Source organism: Haemorhous mexicanus, chromosome 2 (assembly GCF_027477595.1).
Source record: "Haemorhous mexicanus isolate bHaeMex1 chromosome 2, bHaeMex1.pri, whole genome shotgun sequence".
Taxonomy (NCBI): domain Eukaryota; kingdom Metazoa; phylum Chordata; class Aves; order Passeriformes; family Fringillidae; genus Haemorhous; species Haemorhous mexicanus.
In genome coordinates, this window is record NC_082342.1 from 9,558,102 (window position 1) to 9,585,413 (window position 27,312).

The following is a 27,312-nucleotide window of genomic DNA, read 5'->3' on the forward strand; positions in this document are numbered from 1 at the left end:
TGAAATGAGACACTTTCAGCACTGCTGAAACCTATCATTTTCTGTGAATCTCCAGTCATTTATTTTATATAGTTTTCACAGAGCTTGAAACAGTCTCCACTTTATGACTTTTTTTCCTTGCCTGTCAAGAGTCAGCAAAGTAAAAAAAAAAAAAAAATCTACAAGCAACTTGTAATCTTGTGGCATTTCTTAGTAAATGAAGAAGCACACTAAATTCACACCACTTTTTCTAAGCACAGTAGAATTTTCTCCTGAGTTTACTGCAGTTTTACACTTCTGCAACTCCTGGGAATGAATTCCTTGAGAAGAAGCCTAATGCCTAAACAATACAGTAGTGATTTGGGTTTAAAGCTATCAAAATCCCAAATGGAGAAGAGTAAATTTCTATTCTGCACAGGGAATTCTCCAGGTGTGGATAAGCCATGCTGTGACTGTGGAGGTATTTGGCTTGGTTCCATGGATGTCAGTTCAAGCAAGTTAATAAGATGGGATCACCCTAGTTCTGGAAGCAGATGCCTAACCTGGATTTTATCCTTAAATTACTCCAACCTTTCTTCCTCCAAATTTAGAACAGTGTAGAGCTGAGATGAATTCAAACTCATAAACTTTAGTCAAACACATATGTAACAAAAGTTCTGACTAAGTAAATAAAGACAAAAGCTCTCATCAGTCTCCATAAGCACCAGTACTGACTTTTTACACTAATCCAAAAAAATCAGAGTTACCATATTATTATTCTAAAAGATACATTTAAATACAAACTACAAATATCAGAGGAGCAATGCAGCTCATTAAACTAAAATCCTTGTAGGCACAGAGTAAATATTCATGAAAGAAAATTGAATCGTACATTTGGGATATTTCTGAACACCAGAAGTGAATTTCAGCTACTGACAGTCGCAAATTTTCCATTATCCTCAGTAAGATTTTTATGCTTTTACAGAATTTCAAAGGCACAGGAAATAGTAAAAATTTCAGTGTGGGGATTTAAAACCTAGAGTTTGTCTTCCTCAGGACTTAATAGTCAAAACAGCCTGCATCCTACAGTGCACTCCAAGACGACCCAAGGGCAGATATCAGTGATGAACTCCCTCAGCAAGCACAGAAATCTACTTCATCCTCTCTTCAATTCAGGACTTCTTCATTTCAGAACTCTTTGAGCGATACGATACAAGAAAGACGGGACATGCAAAGCCTGTGCTTTTACTGCTGGGCAGGAAAAGCAGGATGAGCTGATTGTTTAGGGCCTGGGAGAAGCTCACCAAAGTCAGGACAACCCTTTCTGTCGATTTCAGCAGCTTTTACACCAGGCCCAAAACCAGACCAATAAAAACATCCAAATGAGTGATTGCAGCTCGGTATCGGCACTCCCACCCCGTTTCACCGACCGGTACTCGTTGGTGATTTGGCAAAAGTGTTTGTACACGACACAGTAGGAGATACAACGTTTGGGAAAAGCACTTTGGCAGACAAAACCGCTTGCCTGGTGTTAGACAGGTACAGCTATCAAGCGCTGGCTGCTTATTCCAGCCAGTGAAATGCTGTTGCAAATGAAAGATGAAGCATTGCATGAAGCCATGCTAAAATGGATAGAAGGATGGTTACTTACCAACGGGGCGAGCTGTTGACATTACAATGGTGTAGTGAGAACATAAAAAGGAAATTAAAAAAAGAAAAGAATATCTGTCAGAATGCATGACGTGTAATGTTACTTTCCACTATGGATACTACCATGATTGCTAACCCCTCAAATGGCAGTCTAAGTCAAATGTTCACTGCTGTTATTGCTTAGTCACGTGCCACTATCATCCCATTTACTTGAGCATAGCATCTGAACAAGCTGACTGGAACCATTCTCAGAAACATTTTTATTATCTTCGCATGCCATCATCAAGTATCATTGTTAATCCCTGATAAAAGAAAAATTGCATTGCATTAGCACAAACTTTTAGATCCCAATGAACACATCAATTTAAGTCTCACACTGCCTAATGTCATGTAAGGCATTTGCTTTCTGAGTCAAATACCAAATGAATTTTAAGCATGACCAGTCAGTACAGCAGTAAGGGCTACAGAAAGCCCAGGACAGTTTTTCTCATTCAATAGTGGGCATGAAAGCTTACAGCACAGTGCTTTTTCATCACTGACAGTGCTGATGAAAATATAACAAATGGGCTGAAATGGCCACAGGGACTTCAACCCAGAACCTCCCAAATCACTGCTTAGGTAACTTCTACTTCCTAAAAAATTGCTGTTAAATGATTGACAGGTTAATACTGTTCCAGGCTGATACAGAGATTGAAAGTTGCCGCTGCAACAAGTGATTTCTTGGTTATAGAACAGCCCTTCATTATACTTGTGTGGGGAAGAGAGCTGTCAGTCCCTCTGCTAATAAAATACAGACATCTCTTTCAGAAGAGCTGAAAATTTGGACATAAAATTGACTCCATGTTGCATCTGGGTAGGCAAAGCTTCCCTTATTTTATCAGCAGCAATAATTACACATTTCTGAGCAATGGCACAATTTTTTTTATTTTATTTATTTTTAAGAAGATTACCAGCCCTGTGTGCTTATAGGCAGGCTACGGCCAAATATAAGACATGCAAATTCAGAGGTAACAGAGCTTGCAAGGGCCTTCTTAGTTCTCAAAATTTCCCTAGCTCTGTCCCCATTTCATTTAACTATGTCTAGTCTGCTGCCATTCTCACCCATCATCTGATGGAACACTTTTTGGTTTCCAGTACTATGGACATATTCCTTCTTCCACAGAAAGATGAGGTATAAAACACCCATCTTTCCAAGACAGAACATGGAGTCTGAGCCACAGAACTCAGATTCTGCTGTTGTTTGTGACAGTGTAATGCAACTTTGTGACTGCATCCCCCTCCTCTGTTTTGGAAGATGGAGCTGTGAAAGAGGGAGCTAAGGATTACGTGGTTGTTGTCAGGTGTGCAGCTGGACCTACATGACACCTGCAAGGTCCAAGACAAGCTCAAGGTAAATTTTGAAATGCTAAGTGATTTTGCTCCTTTACATGACATGGTAAAACCAGTGTCAGACAACACTGTTAATTAGGAATTCAGAATTAAGGCTTTCCTTAATTAAGAAGCCCATTGTTCATCACCCTTTTAAAGTCAATGGGAGATTTCCCAGTCCTCTGTTTTCACAAAATTCAGAGTAATAGCTTTCTCCAATGAATTTCTTGTTTTTTTCACATTTTCTGTCATACCCTGAACATATAGAATGTTTCTTATATCATGGCCTTCTTTGTATTGAATAAACATTATGTATTTTACTGTAAATGACAAACCCAGAGGGAAAAATACACAAGATAATGAAAACATGCTTTTACTGGGGGAAAATCAATTAAATTACACATTTCCTTGAGGTTTTTTTTCCCCTTGAATTTCATTGGGTTCATGCTTCAGTGATTTCAAAGGATTCTTTTGCTGGGTTCTAGCTATTGTTTACATTAAAAGTCAGGGTAGCAAATCCAAAAGGCTTGCTCCAGTAATGTGCAGAGTGGGCACAGTTCTAGGAGTGTTTAAAAGCCAGGGAATTGGTTACCAGAATTACTGGACACTGTGATACCGCCTGTGACAAAGGAACAGAATGAGACTATTTCTGGGAGTTGGCTGTGGTGACTAATTTTCCCATATTACAAAAGGGAAGAACAATCTCTTACACACTTATTTCTTCAACTCAAAATGGGATGAGCCATATTGTCACTTACAGTCTAAAGTGAACACTGAGGTAATATTTCAACAGATTATCACAATGCTCTCTTTTCTTTGTTACATACTACCCTACAAAGCCACTCAGTGGCTTTTTTTTTTTTTCCTTTGAATTCAGCAAATTAAACTGAACTGTGTCCATGCATTAAATGGATGGAAATGGAAGCTGGCCTCTTGGGTCAGTTGACCCCAGTTCTAATAAAGCAATCCATTGAGACTTTGAACATTTGATTTAATGTGTATGAAAAGAGGAGGACAGATAAAGCTAAAAATGTTTTTATTAACCTTTCACAGCTCTACTGAAAACCGTCAGCATGCACCACTAAACTGTGAAATAGCGTCTGCCTGATATCCATTGTGCCAAATTGCTGCTTATCTTTTGGAATGAAGTAATAACTATTAAATTCTATTTACTCAAATAGAAATATTAGCTTACAAACTTTTTCTCTCCCCATAATCTTTAGCATGTGTATATGTACTGTTACGAAAGATATTTTGGGCGCTCATTATTCCACCAGCCTTAAAATATTCCACCTCCTTACCAAATCAAAGAGCAGCACATAAACAGTGAGTGGATACTAGAGACCACAAATATTTTAGGAGAGAATAATTAGTCTTTACCTTGTAATACTTACACAATTTAATTAGGATTTTCTCTTTCCTTTGGCTACGGTTTATTTTTTGGATAAAGGGTAGTGGTAGAGAGCTTAATTATGGCAGAGCTAATCCCATAATAATATTATCTGTATTATGTTTGTCATTAATAAATATAGTTATTCTACTCATTACACTTCTTAGAGAAAGAAACGTGACTAATAGCTTGAGCTGATGGCTCACACATTCATGTCTATGCCCATGGTTATGTAGTGCTTGTTTATGCATATATGCATCTGCTCTTCAATAAAAACATACTGGGACAGGACTTTAACTGCAGGGGGATCTATCCCACTGAAATCAATTAAAATTTAGCATGAGATATCAACAGGACCAGGATTTCACCTGCGCTGTAAACCAGTGCAGCAGCAAAGGGTGTGTGGAACCCAAACAAGGGCAGGGAAGGATGTGGCCCATCTCATCAGAAAGCAATTATCCCTGCAGGACACAGACCCTGCCCCTGTGGGAGCACTCACCTCGCACGGTGAGTGTAGCAGAGGCTTCCACTTTGCCAACGCGGTTCTCGGCGATGCAGGTGTAGGTTCCTTCATCGGTGCTCATGGCTTTCTTGATGCGCAGGGTGTAGTCGTCCTTGATGTCATACCTGTGTCACAGCAAAAGAGTGAAAACTCTTTTTGTGGGCAGCAGAAATGGACAGAAACTATCACCTGGAAAATGCCAGTCTGAATCTATCTTGGAGCCAACTTGGGAAGATAAATTATTATCCAGCATTAGATAATTCCATGAAGCATTAATCTCTGTGACATTTTTATTGCACTCTGCATTAGTTAGAAACTTTACATAAAATTAGTATTGCTATGTTCAGTATTAGGGCTTTATTAATAATAGCATTCACTTTGTCCTTGATCTAGAGCAATAAGATAAAATTAAGGTATCAGACATCCGTTATCAATACATGACAGCTAAGGTTTATCATGCCTTTAACTGTGTGAGCTACATGTTTTAACTTTTGCTGATTTGGAAATTTCCTTTCATATAGAGTTTTCCCCTACAGCAGCAATCCCCTAGGGAATGGTGAGCATTTTGGTTGAATCTCACACTACCCCAATTGCAAACAAAGAAAAATGTATTCAAGCTCTGGAAGGTGACAATTATTGAAGAGGCACATTAAAGTAGATTTATCAGTTTCACAGAAATACAACAATACAATTCAATAAGGGTGGACAATGACATTTTCTCTTTCTTAAAATAAATTAGAAACAATTAAATTGTGCTTTGTCTATTTCTTTGTTTCTACTGTTGAAAAAACTCTAAAACTTTAAGTTTTATACATGAAGATGTATAAAACTTACTTAATGCAACATACTCCAGTATGTAGTGAACATTTATTCTCAAGGCATTTAGACTGAGTATACCCAGAAAAATATTTTCAGCTAAATTGTTGTTATTATCTGCAGAAGTCATGCTTAACTGATGATCCAATGCTCATTAAAGTCAGCAGGAGACTTCATGTTGTATAAAGTATCTTTGGTTGCCAAATCAGGAAAACCCTGGTTATCAGCATAGATACTTTAGCCTTCAAATATTATTTTGTTAAATTATTTTCAACAACATCTCTTCTTGATATGATACATTAAGTCGCCTTGAATCTAGACTTGCCTTGAGATTCACATGTGTCAGTGAAATAGGAACACAAAACTGAAGACAGATCTAGACTTCAGGAGGTGTCAATACTATTTCCCACTGTATACATAGTCATGACATAATTTTAGAAGGACTCATTTACTTTCTTTTTGTTATGCAGGAAAGGCCTTACAGACTTGTACAGAAAACACTCAGAAATCATATAGAAGAGCATCCTTAAATGCTTGGATGAATAAGGACGCAATGCAACAACTCAGATAAATGTTGTCAGGCTCTATGAGCATTTTTAGATCCTTTGGGAATGTGAAACATAACTTTTTTTGTGCACATAACATACATTGCTATTGGTTCCTTTAGTATAGGTTTGTAGAGAGAAAACCATGCGCTAACAGATTCCAAAGCATCTTAACTCAAAGATCCCATATGGTGAAATATTTAAATTTCTATTAGGTCTAACTAAAGCTCACAACATCAATTAGAGCATTCCTAGCAATTCCAAGAACAAAGAGCAGTCAATAAATCTTTTCACACTCACCACAATACAACTTCTTTCTATATTCAGTAGGTCCATTCTATCAGTTAGCAAGAAATAATTTATTAAAGATGAATTTGAGGCTAACGATTCTGTTAGAGTTAACATAAGCATATATAATAGCTATTTCCATGGGTGTTACATTTAATTGTATGCATATGCAGTACCTCAGATTTAAATGATTAATAGGACATATGCCAAGGGGAAGAATAAGTAAATAGATGTCATGGCAAACTTTAGAGACTTATAGGGATATTTTTTTTTGCCAGCATAGTGCCATTGGTAGTGGTGAGGGGACAGGTAGTTATGATGTCAGAGAACTTAATATGCACCTTCTGGAGAGCTACACATCTATTACAACTACATTCAACAGCCACATGCAGCTAAAGAACATTTCCTCTAGACTGCTCACAAATTATGTCATTTTGCATGCTGTGCTGCATTAGTCAATGGCAAATAAAAATCACTGTTTTCATAAGACAGAAAGGGCAAATTGTCCCCCTTAAAAATCTCAAGAATATGACAACATTATCCTACAACGATGGAGCAGTTATTTGTCTTTGGTGATTGCAGAGTTGCAGACAAGAGCAAATGCTCATTTTCTTGACATGAGGCCAGCTCTAGGAGGCTGAAAATACAAATTTATATTCAGCTCCTGCATGATGAGGAAACTAAGATCAGTTGTAATATAAGTATGAATTGGATATCAGAATCAGGGCTATAAAGCTGGGCAACAATTAGCCATCTATGAAATTGATGGAGTTTTCTTTTCATACAACAGATAACATCCCCGTGTTTTACTTAATGCTGCCGAGAGCAAAACAGGCAGGCAGCAGGGCTGTATCAGAGAGGGGCTGCCTGAACTGGTGTGCAGGCAGGCTGGGACAGGGAGCTGCAGCGTGCTGTGGGCTGCAGCTGACTCACTCTGCTTCCTGTCACGGATGTGCTGGTGCCGGCATGCCAGCCAGCTGCCTCCGAGGCTCCGGCAGCCTTTATCCCTGCACCTGCCAATCATGCACACTGTGCCAAGGCTGCTGGGCGGAGGAGCCAGCTGCATGGCATGCCAGGACGCAGGGTGGTGGGTACAGCCACCAGCTCCCACTTGGGCCACCAAACGGAGGGTGGCGTAAACATGTCGCTGTCACGGTCCAGTTGACAATTGCTTCAAGGACAGGTTCATCTCTCCCATACTTTTGGACCACCCTGACAGAACGTGCCATCTAGCAATTAGATCCATACGTGGATGGACCCGTGGGGTGTTAGAACCATCTGCTATCCTGCAGCACTGATATGCTGCCCGTCAGTCATCTGTTCCACCAGCACTGTCCCCAGAAGTCACCACAGTTCAGTGAAGAGCTTTGGCAGATGAAGCAGACAGGAAGGAGAAAGGAGGGAAACTGGCTTTTAGCCTGACCCACAGCAGCACAAACAAAATAACAAGGTATGGAGACTGAAGGTCTTTTGAATTTGTCAAGCATCCACCTGCTCAGCCCTGAACAGTGCCTTGTTTCCTCTCTGTTCTAGAGCCTCAAATCCCCATAGCAAGATGTTTTCACCTCACTTTCTGTGGAAGTCCACTCTCATCTGGATTAGTGTTTCTGAACACTTGGAATGAGGATCAGGGTCCACTCTGAAATTACCAATCACATAGAGTGTTAACCAGGCTCCTGGATTGATGATGGAATGGCAGAAAACCAGGGTGCAGTGGTTAAATTGCTCCTTAACATTGCCAGTACATGAAGAAGGCCATGTCTTCAAAATACGTGCAGTGTCAAGAAACAACTTGTGACACATTGCCCAAATATTGCTGACTCCTAGCCAATTAATGCAACACTGAGCTAAAACCAGAGGGTGTCAGACATCAGTTTCACGTGTTTATGGACATCTAATTGATTTTAAGTACATCTCTTTGTTAAGCATTCAGAGGTGCTTAACCTTTCAGTTCAGCTTAGACTTCAGCCATCAGGCTGAGCTGGGAGAGATCTTTTAAACAGCCAGTCAGTCTGTGCCAGATATAAACCAGCCACTTTTGGGCACCACGTTACATAATTTCTGTTCTACAAGTAATAGAGCAGGTCTGCCTTTAATTAAGCGAAAAGGGAGCGGCTGGCAGAGGACTGGCAAGGAAAAAAGAAAGAGAGAAACAAGAGGCACATGAGAAAACACTGCTGGTGAGGAAATTCTAATAGAAATTGGGTGATTTTGAGTGAAATCTGGCAGTCCTGGCACATATGAATGCATTCATTGTTGCTAGTTCTGATTAATGACAGTTGTACAATAGTGTGCTGACAGTCACTGCCATACAGACACAATTTTTTTTTATATGAAACACTGCTGAAAATGCAACCCAATCAGATTTGGCCCCTGAACAACATGTGCTATCATCACTGTACTGTGAATTGAGATTGATTGGTAACCAGCTGTGACAAAGTGGGAAAAAGAGCCTTGTCTTATTCAAGAAAAGAAAAGAAGAAAAATAAAAAACTGAATTGTGTCAAAACCATTACCATCTGCTCAGCCAAATAGCAAATAAAACAAAACACATTAACTATTTTTAAGTATCGCAAATTAATGTACTGAGGTTGAATTCATGCGTTAACTTAAGCGTCTAAGAATAAACTTGAATTGAACTGGTTTTGTCACAGTTGGAATTTTTTTTCCCCACATTTGGAAGTGTATCTGTTCACACCCAGCCATCAATCTTCCTCGTGATTATCAAATAAAAAAATAAGAGAAAAATTTACGGAAGTTAGAGATATTTGACAACAATATTTGGGGTTTTTTGCATTTGATATAAATTTTCCACAGTGTTTCACAGAATCCCTAGTTTCCATATTTTCAAAAACGTGCATTCAGCCATGCATTTAAAAAAATGCACCTCTTTTTTTTTTAACGTGCACAGATAGCAAAAACACATCTGCAGCTGAAGTAATTTCATTCCTAAATATCCAAGTAGCCTAACTGGTAATACAAGGATATACTTGCTTTAGTGGTGTACTTTAAACTCCACAGAATGCTCTGCTGAACTCAAGAAATCCAACTCAAGAAGTCTTATTTCTTGCTAAAGGGATATTGCAAGAGGAAAAAGTCACATCTAAACTGTTAAAGGCTGTTAAAAAAATTGCATTAATTTATACCAGGTATATGTTTTAATCTAAAACATTCTTGTAAATAAAAAATAAGAAATAAAAAATTGGAATCTTTGTATGTACACATTGTAGGCTTGCCTTTTCTTTTTTTTTTTTTTAAGAGATGGCACACAAATGACTTTGCTGTATTTTCCTTTGCCTGTTTGCCAGACTATTTTGCAGAACACGCACAAAGCTTCAAGATTGCTCACAACATCCATGATTAGGGAGCCCAAATAGAGAGATGCTACTGGCCAAAACCAGGGTAAACAGGAGGTAGTTAAGGAGGCTTAAGCTTCTGTCTCCACTTCTGTTTTGTGGTGCTGGCACTTCAGCTCCCAACACAGTGCCACAGCTTTTCACTGGCTCCTGCATCCCCGTGCCAGATGGAGGGAGCCAGAGGGAAGCTGCAGCGAGATGGGAAGTGTGAGCTGTTACCTGCTTCAGGCTTGTGTGATCCAGCAGCAGAAGGGAGAGCCTCCATGCCCACTGGCAATGCATATCTGACACAGGTTGAGTTATTTTCACTTCCAGCCCACGCACTGATAAGTGGAAGAAGAAGAAAAAATCCCAAATATACATGGGTAACAGCTTTCTGGGGAAAGATATAGGAGTGTCAAGTTTTTTTCTCTAGCAAAACCTGAATCAGCAACAGTTATGGATATATTTGTGTGCACTGGACACAAATTACTCTGTTGTGCCCCTGAATTCAAAAGCTGCTTTTTGCTGGGCGGCTCTAAGACACCGCTAACAGCCATGATAAATTGAGCTACCAGGGAGCTGTCTCCAAGGTGCTGACAGGATGGCTACTCCTCACATCTACATGTCCAGATACCCATTTATTTTTTAGCTCTTCCATTCATGCCAGAGAAAGGTAGAAGACAATGTTCTATTACTTTCAATTTCTATGTGTGATGCATATTTTCAAGCTGACATACAAAAGGGATTCTCTAGTCTATATTTCCTTATTCTATACAACAAACCAGGAAAAGAGTTGTGTGACACAGGCTGATATTCACTATTGTGATTTTTCTTCAATGTTATTGACTAAGGTTCTGCTTTAGTCCAAAACCTCTTATGGGTTGTGATCAGCAGATTATTTCTATCTGTTAGAGTAGACATTCTCAATTGCAATGCTATAAAACAGAAACCCACACTGCACTGTGTTTTAAAGCAAGGCATTCAACAAAATGGTCCAAGTCTCATAAAATATGTGTACAGCTGTTACAGTTACTGGGCCAACATTGGGAAACCATACCTGTTTCCAAGGAAATAGTGTTTTCCAAATATCTGGAAGCATTGCACTTTATAGCACTACTCTTACATGCAAACAGACAGGTGTGACTGAACACAAAAATGCATAGTCTCTTACAAAATCAGGAGCCATGTGCTCAGAAGAGAACCAAGAAAGCCAACTGAGACTGGTTTTCAATTCTCTTTGAAATAATTTGGAAACAAACAGCAGTTCAGAACAAAACATATGTCTGGGAATCCATGACTCAGTAAAGCCTATCTAAACTTATGCAGAGATCCTTTAAATCTCTGTTTGCACATGGAAGTGTACTCATAGGGAATTACCACATGATAATTACCCAAAATGGCCTTCTGATTTGATTTTAGTTCCAGACAGAGCTCCACATTTCAGAAACTGAGGCTTTGGTGGAAGTATGATCTAAGAGACTTTGTAATCACTTGGCATGGAGACCTATCCCCCATCACCAGCAGTAGTCCTTTCCCTCACAGATGAGACACATTTGTCAGGCACTCAGGGAGATTTATATTATCAATGTCTATGTCATAAATTCATCCATTAGAAAAGCACCCTTGATGCTCAGAGTTAACTGGTTTTGTCCATTTCAGCTTTTGAAAAATTGAAATGTTACTGCATGGACTGGAACAAAGTAAGAAGATCTGAGCCCAGACTGGCATCATGCACCCACTAAACTTGGCTTTTGCATTTTTTTAACATGAGCACACAGCTCACGAGTAGTTTGAGAAAAACTAAATTTGTGTTTGCCTATTTATTATTATTTGCCTAAAGCACATGAAAGATTACTATAAACTTGTCAGAGAAATGAAATATTTCCTAATCTGTATTTTGAATCAGTAACTAACCTTGAAGTGGCAATTAAAGATGAAGTCATGTTAATGTTGTAATGAAAGTGCCTTCAGTACTGCAGTGAGCCAGAAGTCATATTCTTAAAAAGTACATTTTGCTAGTTAAGCATTGCCAACGTAGAACTTACTGATAGGAACTTGAAATAATTTTTAGGCTTAAAACTTTACCATTAAAGTGTTTTCACTGACAGTGTAAGTTAATTTGTTTTTAACTCAGGTGACAAGTTTTGTATCCCATGAAGAGATGGAATGTGTTAAAGGAGAAGAAATCCCTACAGGCCAGACATTCCAGTAGCATCAGTGGTTAGAGCTTTTGAATCTTACTCCCACTTGAATATATCTAAGAGCTTCAACCTCCTGTTTTCCTGAGGCTTTCATGGAAAAAAACTGCACAGTAAATGATCCTTACTTTTTAATTCTATGATTTTAATGGTTATTAAACTGATAATAGAAAGAAGGCTACCAAAATATTCTAAAATTTATAAATACAGTATAGAAACCTTGTGGTTAATAAGCTTTTATGGAGTACACTTTGCTTTTTTTGACACTAAAGAAATATTTAAGCATTAGTAGAAGTATTTTGAAATAAATTCTACATTAAATTTCACTGTGTCCTCTTCCTGCAAGACAATTTTTTCTGCAACCTCCTGGAGTGGAAAATTCAGATAAACCCACGTTAGAGGCTGCTACAACTGGCATTAAATTTTGTTTCTGAACTCTTCTTGTGACTTCATTAGTGCTCTGAAATTTAACTATTTTAGGCTGCAGAATAAGAAGGAATAAAAAGAAATAGCAACATTCTCCTGTGACAATACTGTTTCTAGTGCACTGTCAGTGATCACTTCATAGATCACCAAGAGTTCACACAGCATAAAGAGAAAACATGCAGGCAGGAGTGCTAGTTGACACAATTCCTTTATGGCTGCTGTCCATGGAGTTGTAAAGCTATTTTTCCAACCTTGACCCTTATGTAAGCAACTGGAGAGTATTTTCATGAATCTGCAAACAGACTGGCTGAAACAATAGCTCTTCTTCAGCTCTGTGGTGAGAACTGACACTTAACATGAAGCCAATTTAAATGTCAACGTTATTAACTGCTTCTCTGCTGATCAGCCTAACAGAGCCACACATCAACCACTTTTGCTCACAGCATTTAAAACTCCAGACAAATGCAATGGCAGGCAACTCCTGGGTTAGACTATAAACCCCTGGGGTAACTGTGAGACAATGAAATTAGAGGACTTTATTCAATGTCAAGTTTTGAGGGATTTAAAACGTAAAAAAAGGCTGTCATTTACACATTCACTTGGGCATGTACTCCTCATACAACTCTAAGAATATATTTCCACTTGCAGAGCAGGAAGGGATCAGTGACAGGCAAAAGAGCAATCAGAGAAAAGGGATACTCAACCAAAAGTGCTACAGGAGGGGGAACCACACCATCACTGGGATACATCATCTTGATGTTATATATACAAAAATTAACCAACCCCTGCATCCATTTTACCTCTCATCACTTCTCTACCTCTAAATGGCATCTCTGATTTTACAGAAGTTTCCTCAAATGGTTCAATATAACAGCTGAAAAGATGCCTATGTTGCACTTGGCTGAGATCTGCCAGTGTTCACTTGTGCCCCACAGACTCTGCAGCTTACAGAGCAGCTCCCTCCGGGCCAGACATCCACAGCAACATCCTCTGCAAACCTTCTCTCCTGCCTCCAGATGTATGTAAGAATACAAATACCATACTAAACCTCTTTCTTTCACTGTCTCTTTTTGACAAGCTATTAAGAACATCCAATCTTCCCCCCTATGCTCCTCATAAAGGGACTAATCTCTCCTTAATGCTTTAGCTTAAGGAAAAAAAAGATGGGCATGCAAATCATACAGGATCTAACCAGAGATGACAAACAGTACATGTTATATAGCTAATATGAAAAACATCCTTTTCCCCGACCCTTCATTTAAAACCACTAATTGTTATTAATTGCAATAGAAATTTGCTGATGTAACCAAAGATTATATTCATTACACTACTAAAACACACTCTTTATTCTAATTAATTTTCAATACACATTAGACTGCATTTTGTTACAATCTGCACAGATATTAGCTCAAAGAAAGCACACAGTGCTGTAGTGTTATTAACTCATATTTCATTGAAAGGTCATTCTCCCCTTGGTTGTATCTAGAGGGGGCTGGAGTTAAATACCTCAATATCCTATCCACAGAATATAAATGAAATTACAGAGCACCACTGTTTATTCTTAAAAATTACTGTCTCTCTTGCTTACAGAGCCTTATCCTGTGGTCATGATGTGGTGGGTATGTGCAAGGTGCCCACCAAAGCTCTCATGAGAGAGCAACAGCTCTGCAGACATCAAGGTCAGTGAAGAAGGAGGGGAGGAGGAACTCCAGGCACAGAAGCAAACTCCTCTCCCTGAGAAGGAAGCAGTGGCAAAGACAAGGTGTGATGAATTGACCACAAGCCCCTTTCCCTGTCAAGGAAAAAGGTGGGGGAAGGGTGTTTTTTAAGATTTGGTTCTATTCCTCATTATCCTTTTCTGATTAGATGGATAAAAATTGAACTAATTTTTCTCCAGGTTGAGTCTGTTTTGCCCATGACACTAACTGATGAGTGATCTCTACCCATTCTTATCTTGACCCATGAGCCTTTCATTATATTTTCTGCCCCCTGTCCAGCTGGGAAGGGAATAACAGAAAGGCTTTGGGGGACACTTGACATCCAGGCAGGGCCAACCCATCACAATGGGGAAATAATAATGCAAAACTTCTCAGGCTATCAGGCTCTTTTTGGATCTCCTCTTAAAAAAATCCAGCTTTTCTTAGTTCATTAGGTTTGCTGTCAGTTGTGTTTAAATCCATTTCAAAGATTTGCATCTGGAAGACCATGAGATATTTTTAAATTTCATATTATACTCCTAGCTTCTCATGAGCCCTAGTTTTGGGCTCATGAGAAGCCACGGAGGAAAGCACAGAAAATATAGGTGTGCTTTTTCATTAAACTCTATCAGAAGTGTGACAGGCAGCATTCTGCCCAGACTATGCATATGCATTAGAAAAACCCATCCAGTTTTAAAAACATAGCAAAACTAACACCTACACAGGCTTGTGCTGTTGCAGCTAGCACTTATCTTACAATACATTAACTCTGTGCTTTAAGAATGCTTATTCCCAAATAATTTTCAATGAACAGTCCTAATATCCAGCAAATAAGAAAGCTTACTGTGCTGTTTATATTTTTCACTGCTGTGTGTTACAGCTAGGTTTCATTTAATAACCTACAATCTCTTAACACTTAGCAATACACCTTGTGTAAACTACACACCACTTTTCTTCTGAAGCAACTCTCTTGGTTTTTCTGCCCACACTCCCATTGTGTGGGTGGCACATAAAACAAATACTTCTCCCTGTTGGTGCAGTTGCCACTTTTCATCTCTAGTACAATATCCATCTAATCAGACAGTGCCTGTAAATGTAACTTAAAAGAGCAGGTTGTAATTTCATTTAAGATGTATTTACTGAGCTAAAACAGCTGTTCTGGGCTGGAATGCAAAAAAGGCCTATGTGATTGCAACTCAGTCATTTTTAAGGCAATTGAAAAATACATTTGCTGAGCTAACCTCACTCTCCCGAAGAGCTGGCACTGCTAACTTCTTCTGTATAAAAGGTTTAAACAGTTATTATAGAGTGCCATAAATTTTGACTTGTAATTGAAAATCTCTTCACTTCCTAAAAAAAAAAAAAAAAAAAGAGAAGTACTTATTACTTGCTATATAATTACAGACCATGCAGCTGCTCTCCTCGGCTTCGCTAGAAAATTTGAAGACATGAAACACTGTACAAACCTTATTCAAATGTTATTAAATTGCTAGTCATAGATCTGCCACTCATACTGTAGGCTCTCAAATAAAGTCATTTTCTTCCTGTTACCAGGACCAAAATGTAGATGAATGAAAAGTTGATCCAGGTCATATTGAGTTCTCTACCACACAGGAGACCAGCAGCTCTTTGGAAGGAAAGTATAATCTCTATTTCTGCTGAGCAGACATCAAAGGGAAAGATATCTGAACACGTATCTGGGAAAAAATTTCAAGGCATAAAGACAAATTTTATTTAATTTTCAGTAGGCCTTAATCATTATGCATGGCCACAATTGTCTGAGTCACTTTGACACAATCTTTGTGCCATTTCCTTGTGTCACTTATAATGAGAAAAACTCTTTTCATGGAATAGTGAACCTCATATTGCAGCCAAAGGCATGGGACTGGCAACCCCACAACATCCTGTTCACCTCCAGTAGTTTGACATGAGTCATCCTTGATTAACTATTCCCCACCCTTTGTGTACTGCAGAGGCTGTGGTGTGAGGCTGAATTTTTAGAGCAATTAAAATAAAGTATACATCATGTGCCTCTACCTTTGATTCACAATGCATTTCAGTCTTGGGTCACTGATTTGAAGTGGACAGCTTCTGGAAAAAGGCTTTACATACCCCAGACTTCACACTGGAGTTTGAGTCTCCCTGTTGGTGCAGTATGAACATCAAGATCAACAAGATACTAATTTGCTGGGACCAATTTGGGCTCTAACAAGAATTTTAAGCACTGAAGAGTATAAATAATTATCACAGTGGTGCAAAAGAACTATGAAAACAGTTATCATACATTGCTCACACCACTATTTTCATCTATTATTTATAATTTTTTTAATTCCTGCCCAGTCACACAGAGAGGAGCTCCATGACATATATCATAGTTTGGAATCTCAAGTCAGGTGTATAGGATGTTGGATAAGTAATTTCCTTTGACTGCTAGTGAGACCAATGTTTCCCAGGCATTTTAAAAACTGCTTCTCAAAGATACAGACTATCATAGTTTATTTAGATCATCAGTTAAAAACAACTGAAATTGGGAATGAAGTTTTGCACCATCAGAATACACTGTTTATTCTCAGATTTGAAACATGGTTATTTATATACTCCTGAGCAATTACACAGACAATTTGAAAAATAGCCAAAATATTTTTTTTATAAAGAGTCATGTTTTCAAACATCTTAATTTCTTTTCAAGTTGGGTTTTTTTTCTCATTTAATCCAATTGCAACTGGAGATACTTAGAGTCCATCTGGGACCTTTATAATTAGGGCTTTAACAGCCTGAAATTATTTTCCAATTACTACTCAACACACCACTCAGTGTAGCAACACTGTTCACATTTGTCACCAGAAATCACTGGCATTACTTTCCTTTTTCCTTTCTCATGGGTCACTAAAAAACTAAAACAAGGTAAGGTGGAAAAACAGACTAGGATTTCTGAAAAACTGTGGATCCACTGTCACTGATTCTGGCATTCACCAGGAGCAAATCACAGAAACAAAATGCATACAAAAATTCAGTTTGTTCCACTTCATTGTCACTGAACTAGAAACTTTTGAAAGCTGAATCAACAATAGACACATTTACAAATCTGCTGTAATTGTTGAAACAGGTACCTACTATAATTTTCTTGCAATCTAGGGATGAAGCCAAAATGAAATTATTGAAAAAATGAAAACAGACAGATGTGCAAAGAACATTGTTAGCTATAGAAATGGGAAATTTATATTGAAAGTTATAAAGGAAATAGCTAAGAGATCTGTTCAGAAGTATTTATGCATCTGGGAAGAATAACAAAGGGAAAACCTTGAAGGCTTTATATTTCATTGTAGATATTAAAACACTTAAAATACAGGAGCTCAGTTTGTCTTTAAACACACACACAAAAAAAATCCCTTAATTTCAACAGTGAGGAATCATTTTGACTTTCTTCCCTAATTAATAAAATTTTGATATCATAATTTTCTCATCTATCCATTCATTCAGACTATATCTGGGCAAATTTCTTTGCTGGTATTAAAAAAATCCAGAAAAACACAATAACTTTTGTTTTAGAGGTTTCAAACTTATTTTCCTTGATTAAGCATCATGCAGCATGGTTTGGAAATGTCCACTTTTTGGACAGTGAATATATGCTCACATATCGTGCTATATAACTAAAAAATATAGAATAGAAAGCATACAATGCTAATCATCAGAGGCATTTGCCTCCAAAGTGCAGATGCTGGAGAAAAAGAAGGGATACAGTCACTAAAAAATATCTAACAGAAGTGCAATCTAACCAAAGACACTGTGGGTTCATCATCTATTACTTCCGCTTATGAGACCTAGAAGCAGATATGATTTAAAACAAGAAGTAGGACAAAAGCAAGAATAAATCACAGAAACTCAATGTATTTACTGTGGATTACTCAACAATACACAGCTAAAGAGGAAGCAAAGAGAAAAATTCATCCTGACATCAAAAAGTCTTCTCCTGAAAATAATATTTTGCCTATTACATTCATACACATCTGTCAAGCAAAACAGCTATGTGACTTTTAAAGTTTTTTTAATTGCCAGAAAATGAATTTTTTAGAAAGTATATATATATATATATATCTCTATCTCTATCTATACATATATATGTATATATATATATACACACACATACACACACACATACATATCAAACTTACATAGAAATGGTTTTTCTAGATTATGTATTTTTCCATTGATATAATCAACTGGTGGAAAATGTCAGCTATGGTGGGGGGGGGGGAAAGAGGCACTATTCGTGTCTACTACTAAAATTAAAACTGTGTTAAAATAGATCAGGATTTATAGTGCCAGAAAGACTTGTTGGGTGGTGGAGACCTGGGTTCTAATTCCTGTTCCCAGAGGTAGCTCCATGGTGAGATTTTTTTATGAAATAATGTTTCAGCATCAAAACAAGAAAGAGTTCCAGAAAATGAGGACCAAACACTGCTCTTTTAGTTGAATGAAGCCAAACTAATTTAAAACCCTTTTGCAGGAGAGACTCCCTTCCCCTGCTCACTAAAATTTTCTACTTGTTTGTTCCCGACTAAATTAATCTTTCTTGAACACAGGGGGCCTGTTCCAGATTTCAACTCTGCTTTACACTTCTGCTAGTCTGGCTTTTTGTTTCCTCAAGAGGAAAGTTTCTCTCCAAGACTTAACAGATGTGAACTAAGGAGCCAGCAAAGCCCACCATGCTCTGTTATTCACCTTGCCAGTGCAACAGAGCAACTTTTCTGCCAAGTTTTCTCCCTCTTGGTACCAGCACATCATTCTAAAGGCTACTATCACCATTACAGTCCTAAAACATCTTTACTGTTTCCAATAAAGTCACTGAGTACCCATGTGCTCACAACACCTACAGATCACTTTTTTTTCCTCCACAGGAATCCATTACCTGGACAATTCACTCACGTTGGGCTTCCCTGCACAGCTGCCTCTGGAAGAAGATTTGTAGTGCCAAAAGAGCAGCAATGTGGGAAATAGATCTCAGACACAATGTCAAAAAACAAACTCTTGGTAGCAGGGATGGATTCCAGCATTGTGCAACAAGTGAAATCTGGAAGTGAACGTGAATGTGGCTCTCACCTTCCTCTTGGTAAGTCTGCATCATCTTTCTTCCACCGGACTGTGGGTGTGGGATCCCCCTGCACCTGGCACCGGAAATCCACGGCCTCCTCCTCCAGCACCACTTGGTTAATCGGTCGCCTGAGAAACGTGGGCCGCTCTTGAAAGAGACATTAAAATTCCACAGTGAGTCAGAGGGCTGAAATGAACACTTTTTGACTTTTCAGCATCTTGCTGCTTACCCATCCATCAAACAGAAAGGAGGCTGAGCTCCACAAATTCAGACAAGTGGAACTGATGATGTGCATAAAGAGCCAGCAAGAGGGCTGCCAGGCTGGAGAGGCAGGGGCTGTCCCATCCCACCCACCAGCAAGAGCCACCAGAAGGCAGCTTGTGCCAGGACAGAGCCCTCTGAGGCCGTGCCCTTCCCTGGAAAAGCTGTGGCTCTGCAGCCCTGCACGGACAGAGCCTGAGCTGGGAGCTCCTGCTGCAGCAATGTATGAGCTGGAGCAGGAGCTGCCAGCAGGAGCCAGCCAGCCTTTGGCAGAGATCAGTATCTTGATGCTTGTGAGGAAAATTTAAACTCCGCGTTACGCACCTCAGGCAATTGTGAACTGTCGTGCACAGGACAGAGATTCCCTGATCCCCATCACCAACTTCACCATGGAAAACCAAATTAAGGTCTGAATAATAACTTCTGTTTACCCTTGTTATGTTAGGCTGCACAGCTACAAATAGTATTAATCACCATAATGTTGTACAGGCCTGCTTAAAAACCAGATGCAGAGCCACAATCTGATCTCAGTTATACTGCTACAAAATCCAAGTACTGGTAATTTCATTTGAAAGGATGTCACTGGGGTTAGTTTCCAAGTTGCCTTTGGAAGGCACAAATATTGTTTTGTCCTCTCAGCCATACCACACTTTTATTGTCATAAATTATTTATGCTAGTCAAACCATTACAAGGCTGAGTTTATATGAAACAGTATTTCCACTCACAACAGGGATTTATCATAAGGACATGTAAAACTGGTTACACACTATGTTTCATACTTCACTTTCAGCAAGTTAAGGAATATGATGTCACTTAAAAATTTATTCAGAATTCACACAGATGCAAGCAATACAAGATTCTGACTCAGGCAATTTGTCTTGATAACTACAGAGCTAATTTTACAGGTTTGTTATGCACAATTATTATATGCAAATAATTTTTTTAAAAAGTTAAAAGAGCATTATTAAGGTTGAAAGATCAAGCAGGCCACATTTACTGAGAGAATTAAGGCTGTATGCATGTCTTTTGATCACTTCCTTTCTGTTTATGATGCCTTATGGGACTGGTTGCAATTATATGATCATACACTATTTTTTCCCCAAACATCTCCAGATTGTTGGTATTCACTTAATGAGCAGGTGTTGAATATTTTGCTTTAGTGGTACTGTTTAGAGAGTGGCCTCCTGTCTTACTACTAAAAATGCACTTCAAAGACAGAATTTTTAATTTCATCATGACCTCTGTTACACCTAGTAGATCTTAATGCTTTATAATCACCTCACTTATTTTCACAGCTCCTCTCTGGGGTACAATAGAGATCTTAGAAAGTAAGGTAAAAAGTATCTGCTAAATTTTGGCGTTCAACCTGAGCCACAAAACTGACTTTTTTTTTTTTTTTTTTTTGAGGGGATGGGGAGGGGTTGGATGGAAATGAAATTTTAATTTTGTGTGTTTAAAGCTCAGCTTCCATTAATTCAACAGCAGACAAAAAAATGTTCATCACCTTTACAAATCGGAATATCAGTCAGAAAATGAGGAACACAAAACCACCTGTTAGTAATCATGTAAATGAGTGACAGCATCACACAGGAATTCCTTATTAGCAGGGAAACCTATTGGCAGGGGAAAACATATTTTGTCAGCAGAAGAATAGACATGCTCAAGAATCTATAGCACCTTTCCAGATGACAGAGATAAAAGCATGGCTAACGGGCAAAGATTCTTCTCCCCAAGCCATGGGTTTTGTCCTATTCCTATTCCTGCCCAGGATCTTCAGATTCCAGCAATGTTTGGGCAAGTAAATTCATTTCTAGCCTCTCTGCTTATATTGAAATCTTTATAATTCCCCATTTTAAGTCAGTGTACAACTCTTATCCAACTCTTTGTAATTTCCTATTTCAAGTCTGCACACAAGCCCTATCCAGCTGCTGACAGTTTCCCTTAGTCATTTTATCTTTTTTTTTTTTTTTTTTTTTTTTTTTGCCCAGAAATATCACTTTTCACACCTGGAACCCAGCAAGTTCTCAAGTCCAATTCCCCTTCCAACTATCCATGCCTCTCCCTTTTTGTACCTCACAGCAAATGGTCTCTTCTCCACTGAGTGTTTGGTCTGCACTTGAACTGGAGCTCCTTTTACCCAGGTCACCCAAATACAGCCCATCCACAAACTTAACAAAAGAAAAATCAGCTGAAGATCCCAAGGACCCTCCCAGGAGAGTGACAGCAGCAGGAACACAGTGTAGATAGAGGAAAATGCTGCCCAGATCTTCATTTGTGGGTTCTCTGATGTATGAATTGATGACTCCATTACTTTTTTTTTTTTAGGCAGGTGCATATTTGGCTAAATTTACTGAAAATCCTCTGGACAAGCCAAAAAAAGAGTACATCCCTGGCATAGTGTAGCTATTTCCCAACATATTTTAGGTATATGATATTCAGTATGAGGCACCTGCACTTCTCAGGACAAAAAGCTTCCGCCATTCCTCTCATTCCTGCCCATTTCATTCCAATTATCCCTTTTGCCTCCAAACTGCAAGAACTTCAGCATTCTTAGAGAAGAGTGAATTATTTTGTCAATTTAATTTTGTCAACTAAAACTGGTTTTCTAGTTAGGCATGGAAAATTTTGCATAAAGCCATTTTAATTTGATAAACTTATTACAACTGGACAAAGCAAAAAACCTCCCATTTTTAATCCTAATGCCAAGCAATGTACTTGGCCCATCTGCAACTATGTGAATCTGGATGGGAGTATTTTAATGACACTTTCTACAAATTTGCAACAGCATGGTTTTCACAACTTCTCTCCTAAGAAGAGCTTAGACCAACTCCTGCTATCAGCTCATACACAATACTCTTCATTTTGGCATTTGTTTTTCAAGTCATGATGCTAAACTAAGAAATTCAGATCTAGATTAGCATTCTAATTGGTGATTTAGAGGCCCAGGTTCATTCTGATTGAATTTAAACAACTCTGTGTTTGTCTGCAGACTGGCTTGGTCTGCATATAAAAATCATTTTAGACCAGGTTTACAAAAGCTGTGTGTAAAGAGCTTCAAAATTAGATTGTGCATACTTATGAAATTGCTACTTGTGGCTGTAAATTCTCCTGTACAGGAGATGAGAAAATAAATTCCTGTCTCATTTTGAGGAGAACTCAGCTGAGGAGAAAGTAAATGGCCCTGAAGTCCTTAGATAAATCATTGGATTCCACATCAAGGCAATTTAGGAGAATACATGTTTGTTTCATATCAGCTTCTAAAACTGTGTATTTTCAAAAAAGATTTAAGAAGTTGCTAGAAAATTAATAGCTATGTAAAGACAGAGACCAGTTAGCAAGGACATGCAAATACCAACAACTGCTGTTTCCATTTTTGCATCATCTTTGCATTTTGCACAGTGTGAATCAGGAAAGAACAAGTTATCTCTTAAGTTGTTTCCTGTATTTGTATCACTCAGAAAACCTCTTGAATATGTCCAATAGCTAATTATACAGCTATAAAGTGATCAGACTGAATGCCACTGCCAATGCTATTAACATTCTTTATGTGAGATTAACTGGATTTGAGTCACCTGCATAACTTGCTTACAATGTTAATCTCTCAGGAGACAGAGCACTGCTTGCCCAAGCATGCTAAATAAAGAAGGTTTCTTTGCACAGCCAGGTCAAATTTAGTTTCAGAGCTAGTCTAAGAAAAAAAAATCATATTTTTTCCTCTGAAATGGTTTGCCCATAAATAAAGCCTTGTGGTATAATTAAATATTGTTACTCTGTCAACAGCATCCAGAGAACAATATATTTGAGAAACAACAAGAAAGGGTGATAAATTAAAATCATAGGCATATATAAAAATTTTAATATAGCTATTTTATAAGCTTTCACTGAGTAAATAAAGTACCCACTTCCCAGACTTTCTCTGATGAATATTAAAAATCCTTGAAGAGAACTATAAAATAGGTCATGGTTATATGTCATGTCAACCAGTCATGCTATTACTAGGGTGACCTTTATAACTTCAGAATAAACTTTGCTTGCAGTTATAAAAGGGGATTGTTAATGCAATCTGGACACACACCTAGGATCTGTTGCAGTGCTTGAGGTATGTGCTGCAAGGAAACCTACAGATCTGAGCCAGAAACAGCAAAATGCTTTTATTGCTCTGGGTGCTGACACAAGTTAACCTCAGAACTCAATTTTTCCCATATTTAACAATTGGTCTGAGTATCACAGTCTATTAGAGAGACTCAGATGACCTTCAGATGTATTATTGCCCTTTTCCTGTTCCTCAAAAAGTTAGACAGCCATATATGGGGCTTCAATCTAATTAAAATGATCCTAACTACCTTAATATACTTTCTCTGCTGAGGCAACTGCTAGAGTGAAGGATTTGATGGTCTTCATAATGTAGAGCCTCAATCTGATTTAGAATTGTTCTTGTTTTCTCTGTCTTTGCTAGATAGAAAACAACATTTTTTAAAAATGTTTTTGTGTTCTAAAAAGAACATTAAAACACAAATTAAAAGGCTTTGGGGAGGGATTTAATAGCAAATAGTTACATTTAAAAGCTTTTTGAACTTAAGCATTCTGATTCAAAAGGGAAAAAAGGAAACATTAGATGGTTAGAAGTAAGTTTCACTTCAGAATGCTGTCAATAGCATAGATATTTCATTAAATGCAACGTGATCTGAATGAAGTAAAGCTCCTGCCCAGAAAAAAAAGAACAAGTGAAAGGAGACAGGATATTACGACCACACTAAATTTACCTATGTTGGCCAAATAAATGAAAATACAATTGCAAAAGAAGGTGGTTTTATATTTATAGACATTCTTCTACTGCATCTTTTTAGCCACTTTTCCCTTTTCCATTTAAGAAACAGGCACTTGTGTAGACATCACAAACTGCTACACTCTGAGCAGCACCCAAGGCATGATGAACTTGCACAGTAAAGGCATGAAACACCAATAAGAGGCAAATGCAGTAAAATGAAGGTTATCAGTTGCTAGTGGTTTTCTCCTTTTATATACATCTACAATCATATTAATTACAGTTTTTACTGACTGTTACATACAGACTTTGGGGACCAAATCAGACACTTTTTTCAGAGCTGCATTGTTATTCTGTAACAACTTCTTGGTATCTGTGGATAACAAATAATCTAAAGCTAAAATGACTTTTTGCAAACTGCCACAGGTAGACTGTAAGCGAAAAATTCAGGGATTTGAAGAAAACCAGGAGATTTGATCTGAAGGACAAAATACACAGTGCTGATTTCTCTGTCTTGACCTGTGAATGTATACCTGATTTTGGTAGATTTTTCCATGTGACTGGGAGAGCTTCCAGGCTACAATGGGGGTCAAGACTCTGCTAAGGCCTTTCACATAGGCAGAGCTGAAGAAAGTAAAATGGGGCACAGTATCTTCATTAAAGGGATTTTGGGGATTTTTTTCTTCTAACACCATGTCATCATAGTCATTCTTTTTCTAAAACTAGGGTTTCTCTTTCAGCCTGACAGTATCTACAAAACATCAAACACAAATACTTCCTCAAGCATCAGACAAGAATACCTCTTCATCCCACAGGATCTTATTAGCTGAAAAAAGGGTCGGATACCAAAGATAAAAATCAAAGATTAATCCAAAACAATCTCTAATATGTCCAAACTGACAAAGCTTTTAAAGATATTTTTTACTCTTCTTACTTATGCTTTATATTCTTTTGAGGCTCTTCTAAATATATCTTTTTCCACTGCTTGATGCCAGCCTCTTGAAGCTGATATACTAAGGCTTTCATTGATTTCACTGAGCTTTAGAATCAATATACAAGATATACCTTTGTACATTCTCTTCAAACATGCCATTTTAAGTGCAAAGGGAAATAAAAGAACATGAAACAGTTAACTTGAAAACTTATCTCAGAATGGTGAAGTAGCATGACAAAATGATAAAGGTTATCATAAAGAGTAATTCCTTCTTTATTTAATTTCTGGCTCCATATTATGTATTTACAAACAAAGCTTTCTTACAAATTGGAATTAAACTGTTTCTGTTTTGCATCTTGCTTTAATTCTGTTCAGCCAAGGGCTATGAGCCCAAACACAAGCAATGCAACCTAATTTGTATCACTTACACTTCGGAAATTGGCCTTTAGAATAGTGTGCACATAATAATCAAGTCCCACGCTGCCTCTTTTTGTGAACATTAGGACTGAGGTTATTAACTTCCTTTAAAGTGCAACTTCAGGCTGTCACAGACCCTGTCTTTCTGCTTTGCTCCAAGATTACACCTTGGAGCCTCATAAAGGCAAAAACTAGCAGTAATGCTTGAAAAAGAAGACTAACAAAATGTAGTACATCTTCAACACTATTCAAAACATGGTTTTGGATAGCACTGCTTATATGATCTTTATGGTATTTTACTATGAAAACTTGCCAATTTTCTGCTAACAGAAGAAATCATGAGTTGGGAACAAAACTAATGCAATCTGCATTGACACTACCAGTTTACTGTTAAGAGTGCCTGAATGTTGAAAACAATGTTTCCTATGCAGATAAGCTTAGGGAAAAAAAGTGAAAGTTCTACATGTATTATTCATAACTATCTGTCAGTAAAGGTTATTGAATGGGTACCTAGCCAGGTGGACATATTCTGCACATGGGAAAATTTTATTTTCTCCCCCTACTGCATCCCAGGGTTCTTATGAACCATTTTATTTTACTGTTTTCAAACTCAGGAAAAGTGTAATCTTTCAGGCTAGGCTTCCATGCTGTTCCAATTGGGCCACCAGCTACCCCCACACTGACTCAGTTTTTCCAGAGGCAATGCCTCAAGCTAAATTTACTGTACAGGGAGCCAGAGACCTGTCACAAGTCACATGCAGAAGTTAACTTCAGGGATTACAGAAAAACTTGCAAAGCCAAAAGTAACAAGTAGATGGTTTCTGGAAAGGTTCAAGAGCTAGTATGAAACAGTTCCTTTTTCTACATAATATGTTTACTAAGGCTCCCTTCACACTGTGGAAAGGGCTTGGAAGGCTGTTATTTGGGAAAGGAATGAAGACATGACTGATCAGCTAATTCCTTTCCAGAATCAGCACCAGCTATAGGCTTGCCAGTCCCCTGTTAAAATTCTCCAAGTCACTCAGTCAAGATTTCCTTATTTTTATTGTGAAGTCCATTTTCAAATATGTTCAAAGAAGTTAAAAGTTTGGCACATGAATTGCATATAAGTATTTCTAGTATATTTTTTACCAACATTTGTAGTGTTCCCATGTTCCTCAGACCTGTGAGTCATATTAGAGGAAGGCTGTGGACCTCACATACAATGCTGGTGGTTTTGCCTGTGTTCAGTGAAGCCAATTTGAACACCCAGAGCCATTCTGATGTTTCCCAGAGTTGTTGGATTTATTGTATTTATTGTGAGTGCTTGGAGTGTTTGGACTGTCCAGTAGACACATTGTTTCCTGGAAACATCATGGATAATGCTCTCCAGTCACTGTGCACATCCCTGCTCATACATGGGCTGCAGCCTGGAGTTCAGGAATGAATGTAACTGCTGGAAAGCATGGGCAAGGTCCCTCTGTTTGTATGGAGAGGACCAGGACTACCCTGCACACGATGTTACAGTGAGCCCACTGCACCAGCACAGAGCTTCAGGGCCAGGAGGTGGCCAGGAAATGGGCACAGGGCAGCCAAACCACCTTGTGAGACAGCAGGTCATAACCTGAGCACCTGCTTCCTGCATGCTGCTCTTGCACAGCAAAAAGGAAGGTAGGGAGGTATCTGG

General features: G+C 38.3%; 1 protein-coding gene across 9 annotated transcripts in view; it reads right to left on the reverse strand.

The window, feature by feature from the left end:
• The window catches only part of ROBO2 (roundabout guidance receptor 2), a 435,957-nt gene that overhangs the window by 114,510 nt on the left and 294,135 nt on the right, over positions 1-27,312 (reverse strand). For 6 of the 9 annotated variants that reach the window (XM_059872779.1, XM_059872741.1, XM_059872771.1 and 3 more), the window contains exons 5-7: positions 19,277-19,415; positions 4,866-4,993; positions 1,610-1,621 (exon numbers count right to left, since the gene is read on the reverse strand). In XM_059872779.1, the coding sequence (XP_059728762.1) occupies positions 1,610-1,621; positions 4,866-4,993; positions 19,277-19,415 (279 nt within the window). The remainder of the gene's footprint in view (positions 1-1,609; positions 1,622-4,865; positions 4,994-19,276; positions 19,416-27,312) is intronic. The other 3 variants (XM_059872788.1, XM_059872752.1, XM_059872718.1) reach the window with 1 other exon arrangement.